Below are 16,277 nucleotides of genomic sequence, written 5' to 3' on the forward strand. Positions count from 1 at the left end.
TAATGAGGTAAAATCTGAATCTCCATTCAGTAATCCAGCTTTACACCATTGTATAATATCCTTTATGGAATAAACATAAAAAATAACATTATGTGCCCAAGGGCCCAGCTACAACTGCAGGAGGGTGGATGTTCTTATGATTGTTGTTCTGTATTTACAAGTTGAATGAGACAAACTTTCTGTTCCTCAAAATGAAAATTGAATTTGCCAACTCAAGTTGTTGACCGTTTTACGGGAGCTCTCAAGGAAGCGAGGTACTTTGCATCTGCCTTGTCTATCCCGTCAAAGAGATAACTGAAAGGTGGCATTTCAATGTACTTGCCAGCACCAGGAACGACTTTCAGCTCATCATTTTCCCAAACAATCCTTCCTCCTGCAATTGTAACTTCAACCTTTCCCTGTACAAGGAATTGCGAATTTAAAGCAGTGGCAATGTTTGAGAAAGAGTAAAAAGAGGGGGCTGTGGGAATTGGATGACTTGATAGCTAGGCAAATGAAATTTAGTGGACGGCTAAATTATAGAAAATATATTTCTCAGGATGTTCCCTTCTCCCAAATGAAGTGATTGTCAATGAGAGAACCAACATCAGAATAAAGATTCATACAGGTATTAAGTAAGATGAAAAATGATGATAGTTCTTCTCTATGTAAATGAAGGACATTTCAGCAAGTCATATTATGTATCTTGAGCAATTGAAGAGTGGAAAACTGGGTTTGAAAAGATAAAATGAAGGTCCGATACAGTACTTTCTTTCCAACTTTTATTAAGTAAATTAACAGGAACATCAAAACAATCAAATCACTGCATGCAACAAAGTTCTACAACATACTTTTGGCAAGAAATTATGTGATACATAAAACTCAATAAGTGAACACTTCTTACCTTGCCTCTCCAACCCTCGTAGACATTGGTATCTGTTCTATAATGGTGAGACTTTGAACTAATCTCGAAGCTAGAATTTGGATTTAATATGATTATATCTGCATCAGACCCCACAAGTATTGCTCCCTTCCTTGGATAGATATTGAAAATCCGAGCACTAAGAGAACACAAGAAGTAAGCATTAGACTGGTGGATATAGATTCACATTGAAATGAATATCAAGAGATCTGCAAAACTTTTGGCCAAAATTTACCATTCAGTGCTTGTTATGCGGACATAATCAGTGACAGATATTTGACCAGATGCCTGACAAAACAGTTGGAAGAAAGTAAAACCAAATACTCGCATAACACAATGTATTTGAGCATCATGCCATATTAAGAATAATAGAGGATGTCACAGCTTACCACCATTGTATCCCAAACCAAATGCATCCTCTCCTCCATACCTATGCAGATATGAATTATATTGTGGAACTCAGAAATGCCGTAAAAGGAAGAGAAAGGACAACGTAATATATATATTAAAGGGGAAAAAACTTTTGTGTACCATTAACACCATTTGGTATTTTGCGGAAATCACCAATTCCTAGAGCTTTCTGAGTTGAATTGAAGGTACAGTGATCAGTTCCTACCAGCTGCATATATGAGCCATGCTGATCAGTTGTATAGACAAGGAACACTAATAAATTCCCTCTTGCTCATATGAGCTGACAGACGAAATCATAAGACAGGGAAGTGGAATATTTGGCTATGGCCAATGGAAACGCCTAAGTAGCTTTCAAATTTGTGACAGCACAGAGAAAAGCACATACATGTATACAGACACACAAAAGGTGATTAAGATCAAAACCTGCAGAAGCCCCATTGCAAGAGCTCCTTGAAGAGCTGTTCCATGACCTGCTGCTCTGATTGGCGGGCTCATGACATAACTGAAATAGTAAAAATGTTCGTGCACATTTTATGCCATCTATGAAGGGAGAAAAAGAAAGAAAATCTAAACCACAGAGGAGAAAATGATTTTTACCTGGCTGCGAAATGGAAATCAGGGTCCCAAAGTACTGAATCATTAAGAACTAAACCTGAAACTACTGGCTCCCCGACAACTCTCTGACCTGAAATGAGATGGTAAATGTAGTCTAGAGGCGTAAGTCAAGTGGCATGAAACTGGCATCTGAGGCATAATATTTGATAAATAACATTAACATGGAAGTGACATAGGTTCAAATCTACAAACATGCGAATAAGCATTTTTAATTACAGATGATTTAGAGGTAGAAACACTACAGGTACTACGTAAAGTTTTAATTACAAGTTCCAGAGAAGATCGGTAACTTCAAAGTAGAGGAAACAATTTCATTACTGCTAGAAAGCAGAAAAGAGGACGTTCAAACCAAAGGAGCTCCATGGTCAATTAAAAAAGACAGAACAAAAATTTTAGTTCCAGAATGGGTTTTCCATGAATGATTTGATGGGGCTGAAACCAACAACTTCAAGATTACTATTTACTAGTACTCCTTAGATGGGAAAAGGAACCAAGGCATATTCCCCATAAAGTAAGCACTACAAAGCCACTCATTCAAATTGTCATCAAACACACTATTCAAACAGTTTATGCCAAACCTGACTTCCGAGCTCTGGCAATTTCTTCCATCGCGTCAATGCTCATGACATGAACAACATACAGCGGAGTGTTCACAAAGCCAGCCAAACGAATAGCTCGAGCAGTAGCCTCTCCCTCCAGCTGCAATTATTAATGACATTGCAAGAAACAGCATTAGGAAAATTTATTCCAAAAATTGAAAATAGCCTTGTCAAATCAAAGCACAAAACTTCACAATCAAAGTGAGAACATTATTGGCCAGAAAGAACAGAAATACGACCAAAAACCAAAAATCTTGAAGAAACACCATTATCTACAAATATTTAACTCATACAACTATGAGTACCTAAAATCTCCTAATATCTTCTCCTGTGTAGCATGGGCGCTTCTTAAATGTCTGTCCATGATTATCCATGACTTACAACTATATTTACCGAGCATTTTACACACCTTTTGCTGTGTCTAAAATTTTTCTCATTATCTGACCAATGGTCACACATCTATCCTATGTCGTCAACGTATGCAGAAGACCCAAACACGTTTATTACTTATTCATATGTAACCCATTTGCATGTCTACCTAGAATATAGTTTATTGAATTAGCTCATATGTTCAGCTTAACCCACTAATAGGAACGAAACAAGTACTTCCATTTCTTCATCACAATCACCTACGATTCATCTAGAAAGCAAGTTCCGCCATGTCGAACAATTCACTCACATTTGTATCTGTGCAGCATATCCCGCGTCCTACTTTTGTTTAATTAGTTTCAGGAAACATAATCAGCAGAACAGTAACACCTCACTTTCACGTCGTACATCATAAAAGAAAAAGAATCAAAGATATTATTTGGCGAGGTTGACCAACGAAAGCTATTACAATGACGAATACTTTTTCCTTTTGGGGTGCAGTTGGCAGACTGTTAAAACTTTATATACCAGAAGAGAAACAGCACAAAAATTTAAGAAGAAAGAGGTAAAATTCCTAAGAAACCTTAAGCACATAAAAGCTTAAAGTAAAAATATTTAAATTCACTATCTCAGTCGAGCTGTCACAGAATCACAGATAGAATCTATATTTTGTAAGGTTGTTCAGCATACCTTAATATCTCAGTCTCAAAATATTATGCCTTGTAATAAACATTCCTTGCTAGAAAATGAAAAATACTTCCTACATCTCAATGTCCTAGACATTATTCTCTACTATTATCACTTTGCTGGTTCTAATAATGAGAACATCCTATAGCACAAATGCGTAACAAATAATTAGTGCTTTCTGGAACTCCAAGTGCCATTTACTTGGTGGCAATGGAGCAAAAGTGCATTCATGCATGTTGACAAGCTAGGAGACAGAGAAAAAACTAAAGCAGCTTTATCCCTAGGCATGAATGCTGAAGGCCTACCACTGGAGGCCTTGATAATGCATGTCCCTCTGGACCAGTAATACCAAGTTTGATCATTCTTTTTTGACCTTCAAATACAGCATCCCCATTTTCTGCATGAACCATAGCTAAGGCCCCAAGGGATTTGCATTTCTTCAATCCCTCCATCAGAAGCTCATCATTAACCATAAAAGAGCCTTTGTAGGCAAGGAAAAACTTGAAAGAGTTGATACCTAGCGTAAGAGAAAGCTAGTCAAGAAGAGTGACTCAAAGAAAAAAACAAAGGTCCAGTGGGAAAGACAAATGACCCACACTCTAGAAATAAAAACCTTTCTCCTTGACCATAATTTCCATATCCTCTGAAACGGTTTCATCCCATTTTGTAATTGCCATGTGAAAACCATAATCCATGCATGACCTCTTTGCTTTCTCTACGTAAGCTTCATAACCTGCAGATAAGCTTCCATTTACCGGAATAACAAAGTCAATATGCATTGTTGTTCCACCAGCTAATGCAGCCGCCTGTCCACTGAAGAAGTCATCAATTGTCTCAGAACCCATAAATTCCATAGCGAGGTGTGTATGAGGATCAATTCCTCCTGTCACCATCATGAGAATAAGCAAACGACGATAAATTGTCTGTTAGCCAAGTTCACTAGTGAGACTGGCTTATTAGGAAATATAACTCTGAGAAATGCTCTCATATATATTTTACCACTCAAAGGTGAATATTTTGTATTAAGCAAATCTCACTTCACCAAAACTCTCTGCTTATTCATGTAAAATCACAATAAGTTGAAACTGATGTCAGAGCTGCATATATGACACTAAAGCGTGTTTGCCTATAGTAGACATTCCATATAGGTCTTTTTCTGGCGGAGGAAAAGCACAACACAATTATGATTATGAGACTAGATATGCAATCAACTGAGCACCATGACCCTGAAGAAAGAAAATCTACCTGGCATGACAAACTTTCCAGTTGCATCAATGACTTTGATATCATCACCAACCTGCAGATGGTCTTGTAAACTGAGATGTGCATCATATGCAGATGAGCAGCAAAGAAAATACTCAAAAAGGCTATAGATAATCAACTACTGAAAACATACAAAGAGCTTGGGGAATATATAAAGCCAGCTTGACTGGGCAGATGTTGCACATTAGGTGGGTATATTTAAGTAGTAAACTATGTGAGCAACCTGCTAATCAACAAATGAAGACAAAAAAGAACCTACATCACCGCGTGACGGACTAAAAAGACTAAGCCAATTTTCCCGCTAAATAAATTTCAGCATCATAAAATGAGAATTAAAGGCAAAAAATTTTTGTTATCGAAATAAAGTAATGGGGACATTTTATATCCAGAAATAAATTTCAACAAAAATATAGCAAAGTCAAAAAGATATTCCTTCCACCGTAAAAGCCTTTGTAGGATCCTACGTCCATATATCCACCATATTGTGTCCAGGTGGTTTTTTAGCCATCCTCTAAAACCTCATCTTATACATCTCTAGACTACTAAAAAACATACTTTACTTCCCTCCTAAGTTAAGCATCACAGCCATTGCTAAGGCACAACCCAGGATTTCCAAAAATTACCATTACCTGAACAATCTAGCTCACAGTTTGGGCAAATCTCATGTTATCATAGAACATTTGGATTCATTGGTCTTTAGCATCCAGATAGCAAAACAAAACAAGATACATTTTACTCCACTAAACATTATTTGTTCTCCTTAAATAACTCACAGGAGTTGCTACTCTTCCGATCTTGGTATGCCAGGGACCAGGTTTACTACAGAAGCTACAAGTACACAAATTCCATTTACTTCAGAATCATATCGGTCAAACTTGAAACAAATGAGAACCGTTTTTTCCGCTGTTCAGATAGTTAACTGAATAACAAATTTCTTTGTAAGACCCTTTAGTTATTCCCGCATAATAAGAACAAAACATAGCCAGAAATGATTCAAAAACAATAATTGGCATCGAATTAGCTACCAGCTCATAGAGGCCAATCACAATTGACAAGCAGCCCTACTAGCTGTCCTATGGAACATTTATTATTCACTTCCCACTCAATTATCAAACTAAAAAGAGAAACTTTAACAGATACCTTAATGTTAGGCTGCACTGCCACGATTATTCCATCTTCTAGATACACATCTGTGACCTCCTTATGATGAGCATTCACTACTGTTCCTCCTTTTATCAGTATCTTTGATGAAACTGACGGTGGAACATTGCACCCAGAATCTCCATAAACAAATGCGGCATCACAAAACTGCAAAACATAAAAAATCGCTTAGACCATCTTAGAAAAGAAACTGCTTGACATTGATACGATGATTCTATTTGTTTTCTTTACTCCACAAAATTATGTCCATACGACAGTTCATATTTCTTACCATCCATCATGAATCAAATGAGAGGTCCTCCACAAATTTGAAATTTCTCGTTCATTGAGTACAAAAGCAGAAGGGAAAATGATATAAGTCAGCTTCTTAGAAACACACCAGAAGATTCAACTACTCTTCATTTCCAATGCATTCAAATTTTGAAACTTTCTCCAATTTCTATCAAAAGGAAAAGCTCCTGTCTCATTTCCCTTCGTGCCAACATTTTTGGCATCCACTATTTTTTCATATATGAAAGTAGTGAAAATGAGGATGTTGAGATGGACACAACAAAAAAGACAAGATTAGGAACGAAGTTATTAGGGACATGATGGGAGTGGCCCCTGTGCAGGACAAGTTGCAAGAATCGAGGCTGAGATGGTTCGGGCACGTGATGAGACGAGAATAGCTGCCTCGGTTAAGAGGTGTGAGAGGTTGATCATGGCGGGTCTGAGTAAGGGTCGGGTAAGAAGTACTGGGGTGAGGTGATTAGGCAGAACATGTCACTGCTTCAGCTTACCGAGAACATGACCCTCGATAGGAAGGCGTGGAGGACGAGTATTAGGGTTGAAGGTTGACAGATTAGTTGTGAGTCTCTCCTAGGCTTGTCAGTAAAACTAGTCCTATTGTTGTATTTGCTTATTCCTGGTTCGTTATTAGTACATGTTGTGCTATTCGCTTCCATTGCCCTATTACCTTATTGTTGTTATTGTTTGTTGATTCAGTTCACTGTTCCTTGAGCCGAGGGTCTACCGGAAACACCCTCTCTATTTTCATAAGACCCTCTCTAGACCCCACTTGTGGGATTACACTGGATTTATTGTTGTTGTACTATTTTTTTGCATAGGTACACAAAACAAGAATTCCACCACAAAGATCCAACCTTTTCTAACTAATCCTAAGTTTATTGAATACAAAAAGACAAAGAAACAACTAACAATCCACACCAGACTGTCGCTTTCTGTCTAACTTAAAAATATTCATTCCTTTCCAAAATTTAGTGTTATTAAAGCGCAAAAAAGTAACAAGGTCTGTGGAGCTTGAACGAAAAGCAGGAACTAAAGGACAGGCGCATAATTTACACATAATTAAAAATACCATACTTATAAGAATTTAGCTCTATAAAATAGTCACATTTCAATTAGAATAACCAATTTCAACACTCAATATATAATAATGCCAATATTAATCCAACATTCCAACTCCTCAATTTTATTTTATTTTTGTGGGTGTTTTATTACAAATATGAAATCATAAGGTTTTGAGATTTGAGGAGTTTAACTCCTCAAAGTTGAGATTCCAAAAAAGGGACCGTTTCATTAGCTCAAAATTCTTATGTATGTTATTGTCATTATTGTAAAATTACAAACTTGCTACTCTGACTCTTATTGATTATTTTCAAATTTCGGAGTTCCTTTCAGAAACGGAGAGTTTAATCATCTGTTCGTTAAGTTCAAAACATAAGAAAGACGAGCAATCAACTCAAATACACAAGTTAATCTTAGTAGACTTAGGATTAGATAACAAGAAAAAAGGTCAAATCAAATACAGAAACATTGACATACCTCGTTGGATGCAGAAACAACAGCGAAAATTGTGGAAAAAAGAGCAATCACATAAACCAAAGGGATGAATAACTGAACTCTGAGACAAAACTCCATTGACTTGCAGTTCCCTATAGAGCTGGAAATGTTGAACTTATAGAGCCGTAATGAATTAACTCGTAAATCGCAATTGAAACTTGCGACGTATGATTTGCATTTATAGATCGCAAAAATATGTACGTCGCAATTACAACATGCTTGTAAGTCGCATTGACTAAGAAATGTTACTAGTATATAAGCGCCTTGTATAAATGCGACTTATAATCCGTTTATAGAGTCGGAACTTAGCTTTTGATAATGGGACGTACAGTTCGCATTGACAATTTAAATATAAATCGCAATTGATAAATACGACTTACAATTCGCATTGAGTAATGTGTTTTATATGTCTTACTTTAACGAATGTGTTTTATAAATCAAATGCCGTTTTACGTGTCGCTACTACAGATAGTTTTGTAAAGTAAATTCTGGGCATTTGAAATCTTCCAACTTTTTGGAATAATAAATAAGAAAATACTTTTAGGATAATGAATGATAGGTTATAAATTTAACTTGTATATATAGAATTTAACACTATTACATATTTTAAAATTTAATTGCAAGTAAGATTGTATTATAAATATTAGTAATTATTAACCTGCAAAAGATTGTAAAAATGACATGTTAGAGATAGTAAAAGTACAGTAATGCTAATACGAAAATATTTTACACCGTGAGAGATCATTTATTATTTGTTGATTGTCATTTTTTTCTCGCTATAGCTAATACCGGTATGATTTATAATTCAATTTAAATATTATCTTACACTTCATACAATTCCAAACCGAAAACCAAACCAAACCGACCAAAAAAATCAATACTTTTTGGTTTGGTTTGGTTTTGGTTTTGAACTTAAAAAACCGATCAAATTTGGTTTGGTTTCGTTTTAATCAAAAAAAATAACCGAAAAAAAACCTGAACCAAACCGACTATAGAAGTAGCTATTTCAAATTTATTATTACACCTATATATATGTATATTTTTATACGAAGTTTCAAAAATTTTATGGTGAATGTTAATCGTTTGCACTTTTAGTACAGTTTTTTACCTTTATATTCTAGCTTGATTGGTAGTTTTTTTTTTTTTGTTAAGTGTAAGAATCCATTTCATGTTTAAAAAAATATATGTTTAATTGAGTCCTTAAATTATTCATCACTATTTGATTCAATTATCATCAATATATTTTAGTAAATAATAGATTTCTCGAAGGGCAATTGATTTGATAGTGTTACGTTGAAAATGTGGTTGCCGGAATATGTGTTTGGTAGTGTATGTCTTATATTTAAGAAAAAACCGACAAATAACCGAAAAAACCGAAAAACCGACAAAACCCGACATAAACCGAATCGAGAAAAACCGACTTAATTGGTTTGGTTTGGTTCTAATATTTGAAAAACCGACTTACTTGGTTTGGTTTCTTTTTAGGGAAAAACCGATCCAAACCGAACCATGAACACCCCTATCTAATATTAATGTTAGCCGTACTGAGTATTATTAATCTTGCATATATAATTATGCACTATAATCCCAGTGTAACTGATTTATGAACTAATCAGCTTAAGTTTTGATTACTTTTCTAATTTTTAAAAGGGAAAATGAAGAAAGTAACAAGTCTGTAATCAATTTTTTATCATGCCTCTGGTAATAATTGGGCTTAAGCCCAAATATAAGCCTATATTGGGCCATAAACTTACTTTCGGTTAAAATATCATGGTATAGTCAGTTTTCACACTGGTTAATGAAAAATAGCCAGCGTTTATCAAATCAATAAAAAATAGCCACTATTTTGCTGCAAGAGGGACCGGTCCAGTATAATATACGGGAGTTCTGGTGCATTTGTGTACGAACTCCAGCATATTATGCTGGACCGGTATACTTTGCTAACTCCTGTAAATTTGCGGAGAATGGAGCACCAGTGCTCCAAACTCCAGTATATTATACTGGACAATTATACTTGCTGGAACTCCCGTAAAATTTGCGGGAGTTCCAGCATAGTTATCCTGGAACTCCCGTAAAATTTGCGGGCGTATTTTTCCGGATTTTGAACAGTGTTTTCGCTCAGATTTAAAGTGACTAAATTTCGATGACTTTTGAAACTTGACTATTTTTCAACGACCAGTGGTAAATCTGGCTATTTTTGAATTTCTCCCTTGCTTTCACCCAATTAGCCCAATATTGGGAGGAAAATTTACCAAGGGAAACCAGAAGATATAAAAGAAAAAGCGGCAAATTATACATTTGGCCAGTCAGCTAAAAATAATTACTTCGCAAATTATATATATATATAAAAATATACTTTTACATGCTATTATTTTTTAGAGCGACTATACTATGTAGTTTTCCCAAAGAATAATTTTTGATACGAATCTCGTCAAATTGTTGATAAGGAAACAATTTTTTCTAACATGAAATCTGGGGTTAATAGAGAGAAATCATTCATCCTTAAGCTCACCTTGATCAATCCTTCAAATCCAACATCGCCAACACCAACAATCTTATCCAATCGAATGATGAAAAATAGTTCTACAGGGGCGACCTGAGAACATATGTATCACATTAAATTATAAAAACAAAAAATATCGTACATATGATCTCAGGTTACTCCTATTGAACAATTCCACCTATTTATATAAAACACTTGAACTTTTGTGGCAAATTATGTTGATCTTGAAAACATATAAAGGGGGAGATTTTAAAGGTGTAGAATTGTATAACACAGTACTACAATTGTACTAGTACTTCTAGGACAATAAATTTGTTTACTAGTGATGTCTTTGTCAAATAATAAAGTACAAATTATATATTATGTTGTACTACACACATTCTACTTCACTTATTGGTACTACAAATTGATCAGTTGAATATTTTGTGAGTAAATCAATAGAAGTATAGCAAGTAGTGCAAATGATAAAATACATATTGTAAGTACACGATCTTAACTCGGAGGCGGATCCAAGATTTTGATAGGATGGGTACACTATTAAGAAGAAATGGACCAAAATATAAATTTTACGGGTTCAACCTTTAGTTCTTACTATTGCGCACCCATTACACTTTTGGAATATAAGTTTAAAATTAATTTTTTCTTTAAAAAGAGTAATTTTCTTACATCTACGTCTATTTCCACGTCGAGAATATTGGGATCAGTTGAACCCATTGACCATGTGCTACATCATATATTGTTACTAACTTTATATTACACATTTTGTTTAATCATATAAGATTTTACAACGACAAAAGAAGAATAGGAATTTTAATGTGTGAAAATTTTGAAAGAATAAACCAAACAATTAAAGAAATAAAAAGAAAAAGTACTCAATTACTACTCCCTCCGGTCTAAAATAAGTGATTTTTTGGGTTTTTTTTGTGGTCCAAAATAAGTAATTTTTCCAAATTTCAAAAATGAATTAATTATTTTTTCCCTACATTGCCCTTGGAGTAAATAGTGTTGGAGTATGTGTTAGGAGTGTTTATGTGAAGAGATAGTAAATGTTAATATGGTCAATTTCATTGCTAATTAATGCTAAAAGGTGAATTTCTTAATCAGTGTGAAAACAGCTAAAAAATCACTTATTTTGGACCGGAGGGAGTATCCAAAAAGGGGCACCAGACACGCCCATTCCCCGTGGGCGTCTAATTCTAGAAAAGAAAAAGAAAAATACAACAAGATTGACATAAGATTTGAACTCACAACCTCACCTAGAGAGGTATACCTAATAACCATAATATCATATAATACTTTGAGCATGGGTGCAAATACATATATTTAAATATTTTTGAAAAAATATAACATTACTATACATAATTTACGGAGGGGAGCATGTGTTCACATGCCCCATGGAACTCCCCCAGATACGCCCCTGTCTTAACTACACTTAAAATTGTACTACCATTCATATATCACTTAATCATGAACTAATATGATCTGGTGTACATAAAAAAACTTAGTTACATCTGGTGTTTGGAAAAAACTGACAAACACATGACACGTGTCTTTTATATGCACTTTTATTACTTAACCAAGATTAATTAATGCACATTTTTACTCAATTTATCACTTAACTGTTTCTCGGACCTCGCACATAGCGGGAGCTAAATATACCCTTTATCACTTAACTGTGGTGAACTAATATGATTTTGTGTAAACATCAGTTATCGGTTGAAGATTCAGCATTATTAATTAGAACTTAATTTGAAGTACAGAACAATAAAGCAAGGGACAAGATAATTAGGAGTATTAAGCAGTTGATGTGGAAGTAAATCAAAGAAACTAACTAATAAGTTAATTAAAGGAAAATCAACATACAGTTGAAAAGATTTGATGAAGCGGAGCCTTGGAGCAACGATAAATTGTTTTTGTGTTACATATAGGTTTGACCTGTGGAAGTCGCCATTAGGTAGGCTGTCCATATCACACCTTTGGAGTGCGGTCGTTCCCCAAATCCTACATGAACACAGAAAACTTTGTGCACCGACCAGCTAATTTGATCTAAAAAGCTAAGTTCTATCTACACTATTGCTCCATAAAGAAATGTTCACTAATCAACATTCTAATACTTCTTGATCAATCATTTGATGGTGCAATCTCTTCTTCCCACATAAACTCACTCCAAACAACTTTACACTACTACTCTTTGGTTCTTCATCTTCAATATTTATTTGACGATCACGACGATGATCGTTGATTCTTAAATTCAGATCTTCATTAAGTGAAAACAAACCGAATTTCTGGTCAATGGGTTTAGCGTGATTCTGAATAAAATAAATAATGTCGTTGTATAGATTTTTCATGTGAGCGAGTTCAGATAATAGTAAATTGTTTCTTTTCCTCAGCCTTTGATTGTCTTGTGTGAGTGTTAATAAAAGGAAATCATCAGTACTAGGGTTATTTTGTGTTTTTGGCTGATAGAATATGTTTTTTGTGATATTTTCATGGTAGGGTTTCAAATGGTGTAGTTGTTGAGGTGTACTCTTTCTTCTTTGAATCTCACAAAGTAAGTGTTTTTGCCCTTTCTTGAAATTTTCATTGGAAAACTCCCATTTGTCTGGAACTATCTTCTTAAATCCCTAAAAACAAAAACAAGAAATGAATCTTAGAAATCTGATACAACATTTTTAGATATAAAAAACATTTTGTAAAATTATGATTTAATTTTAGTTTTTCACCCGGTATTTAATATCCGCTTTTGAGTCTCGACTAATTTAGGTTCGCGCCGTATATAACTCTTTAATTAAAGGAGAAAGCGCTCTTGATCAGGATTAGTTTCTTTCCCAAAACTTATACCCGAAACCTTTGATTCTCCTCCATTCAACTAAGTATAAATTCTATACATTAGTGATATAAAAACTATATAATCATATCATTATATAAAAAATTACAAATAAATTTTGGTGATAAATATTAATTGGTAACATAAATGAAAATGGTAATTAATATGCTATCAGATGTTAAATTACATAGATAGTAAAAAAAAAAATGGTTCCACTATTAATGTACATAACTTAATTTCTCATCAAAAAGAGAAAATCATTTGATTTTAAACCATAAAGTTTCCATAACCCCAAGAAATGATTATGTTGTTAGAAAATATGCCCCATAATAATGGAAAACTAGAAAAACAAGATATATAATGTGGATGAGATATCAAATCTTGGATAATGGACTTGATTGTGGCTGTACTTTTTATCTTTTATTTATTTATTTATTTAGGTCCTTAGCTACATTTTTTTAATATGCTCTAAATTTTACGTATTCTTTGGACAAATTAGTAATGCTAGTCTAAAAGTCAAGCAACACAAAGCAAAGGATAATTTTTTTAATTCTTTGATTTCACTCTTTACAGTCTCACTATAAACTAATATACACCCTCAAAAATTCCTATCTATCTGCTTCAAAAAACAACACTATTTTTACACCAAGTGATCACTAAATAGTATAAAAGAGATGAAAAAAGAAAAGAAAATACTAAAATCTTAAAGATTTTTCAATAAAAGAAATGTAGCAAAGTGGAATATAATGCAGAAGAAATCCAGGGAAGAAGCCCCATTTCTTGATAAGTTTTGAAACATACAACAACGACAATAACTACGCCTCAAACACAAACATGTCGGGATCGACTATATGAATCTTCATTGCTTCATTTAAGAAAAAGAGAGGGAGAAGGTGGTACTCACATACGTATTGAGCTGCCTAACAAAGCTGGAGAAATTATTGTGTTTAAAATAGTTGGGAAGATGTTCTTTAGCAAACTCAAGTGGTTTCCAAACAACAAAAGTAGTGTCATTTTCACCCCATGAAACAATGTGATTACTACTTTGATCATCTACTAATTGGTATGTTTTTGTCAAGAATGGTGCAGCCATTATTGTCCTTTGACAATCTTGGACTGTGAAATTCATTTCTGAAGAAGAAGACATTAAGGATATATAAATTATTTAGTTAAGAAAGAAGATTTGTCTTTTAAGGAAGAAAAAGAATGTCTCATATCCCTAGTTTCTTAGTGTGTGTTTATATATATGTTATAGTTGCATGTGCACTTTGTTTTGTGTTTATACACTAAAATTTTATGGCTTTACACCAATTCAATAAATACACGACATATATCTTCACACATATTCTTATTACTAAATTATAGTTAATTAATAGTATATATTTTCACCTTAATTTATGACTCAACAAGAACAACAACAACAAACAAATCCAGTGTAAACCTATAAGTGGAGTATGGGATAGACAGGGGCGGATACACCTTCGGCAAGCGGTGTAACATGACACCGCTTCGTCTAAATTTTTATTAGATATGTATATATAAATAGTATACAAAATAAATATTAAATATAAATATAATAGATGGCACCACTTATTATTATAGTAATTTATTTATTCGTTCATTATTTCTTCAAATGTTGATACTGCTTAACAAATCATGCATACGCCACTGAGGAGAGTAGTGTGTACGCATACCTTACACCTACTTGTGAAAATGGAGAGACTATTTCTAAAAGACCCTCGGCTCAAGAAAATATGTAAAAGGAAGTAGTACCAACAAGCTGTGACAGCAACAAGATAAGAATGATAAAGACATCGAAGCAAAAGAAACAACTTGGGTAGTTATAAAGATCTAACTATACGAAAATACGAGAATAATACTAATACTACATGAATAAAAAAGAGATACACTCGACTACTTATTACCTTCTATCATAATTCTCGACCTTCACCTTCTCCTATTAAGGATCATGTTCTTAATTTTGTGACATAACCATGTAAATTAGTATGATTAATTTGGTGTAAACATCAAATTTCAATAAGCTTTTACCGTGTTTATACTGATATTGTAGTAATTTATTTCTATGTTATCAGTGCATACTCCGCTAAAGTAGTTCATTTACATTATTTTTTATATAATATATCAAATTAGGTTACATAAAGTTATCTATTGTTAGAGATAAATCGATATAATTAATTTAAAGATGTAAAAAAGTTAAAAAGTGTTAGTAGACAGAAGTTAAACTTTTTGTTTAATTTGTCTTCCATTTATTTTCTAAGTAACTGATTTACTTATTATAAGCATTGCTTGTAATTGTCTTTTAGTTGATCTAATAATATATATATAAAAAAATTACACTATTAACGTAGAGCAAGTTCTTTGCCACTTGAAATTAATTCTTCTCTTTAATCATTTCTAATGTTTATAACATCAAGAAAGGCATATGAATGGACTAACTATTTAAACAATAATTATTCTATTTTACCTTTTAGATTGAGTAACGTGAAGTGGACCTCAGTTTTGTTGTATAAAATATGTTATTTTTTCAGAAGTCAAATAGGTCAAATCACTTTTAATCTGTGATTTCATTTAAAAATTAGGAGTTTAATACTTTATCTAAATTTTTGTGCCCAAGTGTATTATTTTGGCCATTGAGCTTATCTTCTAATAATAACATTATCTAATTGAAATCTGAGTCTCATGCTCAAATCTTCCTAAAAAGGATTTTTTGTGGCTATCATGTTAAGTTTTGTAAATTTTACTAGTACAAATCATCATAAGTGAACTAAAGATTTAAAAAATTTGAGCTCTTATAATGATATCAAGTTAAATAATTAGATCTACGGTCAAATATTTAGAGATATTTAGTAAATTTGTTTAATATACATATATCATCTAAATAAAAGCTACTAGGTTTAAGTACGCGCATAGATTTTTACATGGTAATCTGCATCTACAACTTATAGGAAAATAATTTTAAACTAAAATGATGTTAATTAAAAGATGTCACTAGAAAAATTAAAAGAAAGAGAAGTAGAGTTAATAACTAAATATGATCATTTTAATAAATCAGTAGCTGTAACTTTTGACTATTTAAAG

General features: G+C 33.3%; 2 protein-coding genes across 4 annotated transcripts; both read right to left on the reverse strand.

The window, feature by feature from the left end:
- LOC109233033 (dihydropyrimidinase) lies at positions 4-10,549 on the reverse strand. Of its 3 annotated transcripts, XM_019398769.1 has the most exons (14): positions 10,361-10,549; positions 7,831-7,948; positions 5,986-6,153; positions 4,828-4,879; positions 4,196-4,465; positions 3,888-4,099; positions 2,506-2,626; positions 1,910-1,997; positions 1,736-1,814; positions 1,433-1,520; positions 1,291-1,331; positions 1,137-1,189; positions 884-1,040; positions 4-398 (listed from the first exon to the last, which is right to left on the reverse strand). In XM_019398769.1, the coding sequence occupies exons 2-14, from the start codon at positions 7,924-7,926 to the stop codon at positions 213-215; spliced, it is 1,611 nt and encodes a 536-aa protein (XP_019254314.1). In that variant the 5' UTR covers positions 7,927-7,948; positions 10,361-10,549; the 3' UTR covers positions 4-212. The 3 variants fall into 3 exon arrangements, with proteins under 3 accessions (XP_019254314.1, XP_019254313.1, XP_019254315.1); XM_019398768.1 differs by lacking the exon at positions 10,361-10,549 and having other exon boundaries at positions 7,831-8,738; XM_019398770.1 differs by lacking the exon at positions 10,361-10,549 and having other exon boundaries at positions 6,278-7,922.
- On the reverse strand, positions 12,176-14,377 carry LOC109233845 (heat stress transcription factor B-4b-like). The gene is made up of 2 exons (XM_019399699.1): positions 14,083-14,377; positions 12,176-12,975 (listed from the first exon to the last, which is right to left on the reverse strand). Exons 1-2 carry the CDS (start codon positions 14,323-14,325, stop codon positions 12,451-12,453), a joined length of 768 nt encoding a protein of 255 aa, XP_019255244.1. The 5' UTR covers positions 14,326-14,377; the 3' UTR covers positions 12,176-12,450.

Source organism: Nicotiana attenuata, chromosome 10 (assembly GCF_001879085.1).
Source record: "Nicotiana attenuata strain UT chromosome 10, NIATTr2, whole genome shotgun sequence".
NCBI classification, from domain to species: Eukaryota; Viridiplantae; Streptophyta; class Magnoliopsida; order Solanales; family Solanaceae; genus Nicotiana; species Nicotiana attenuata.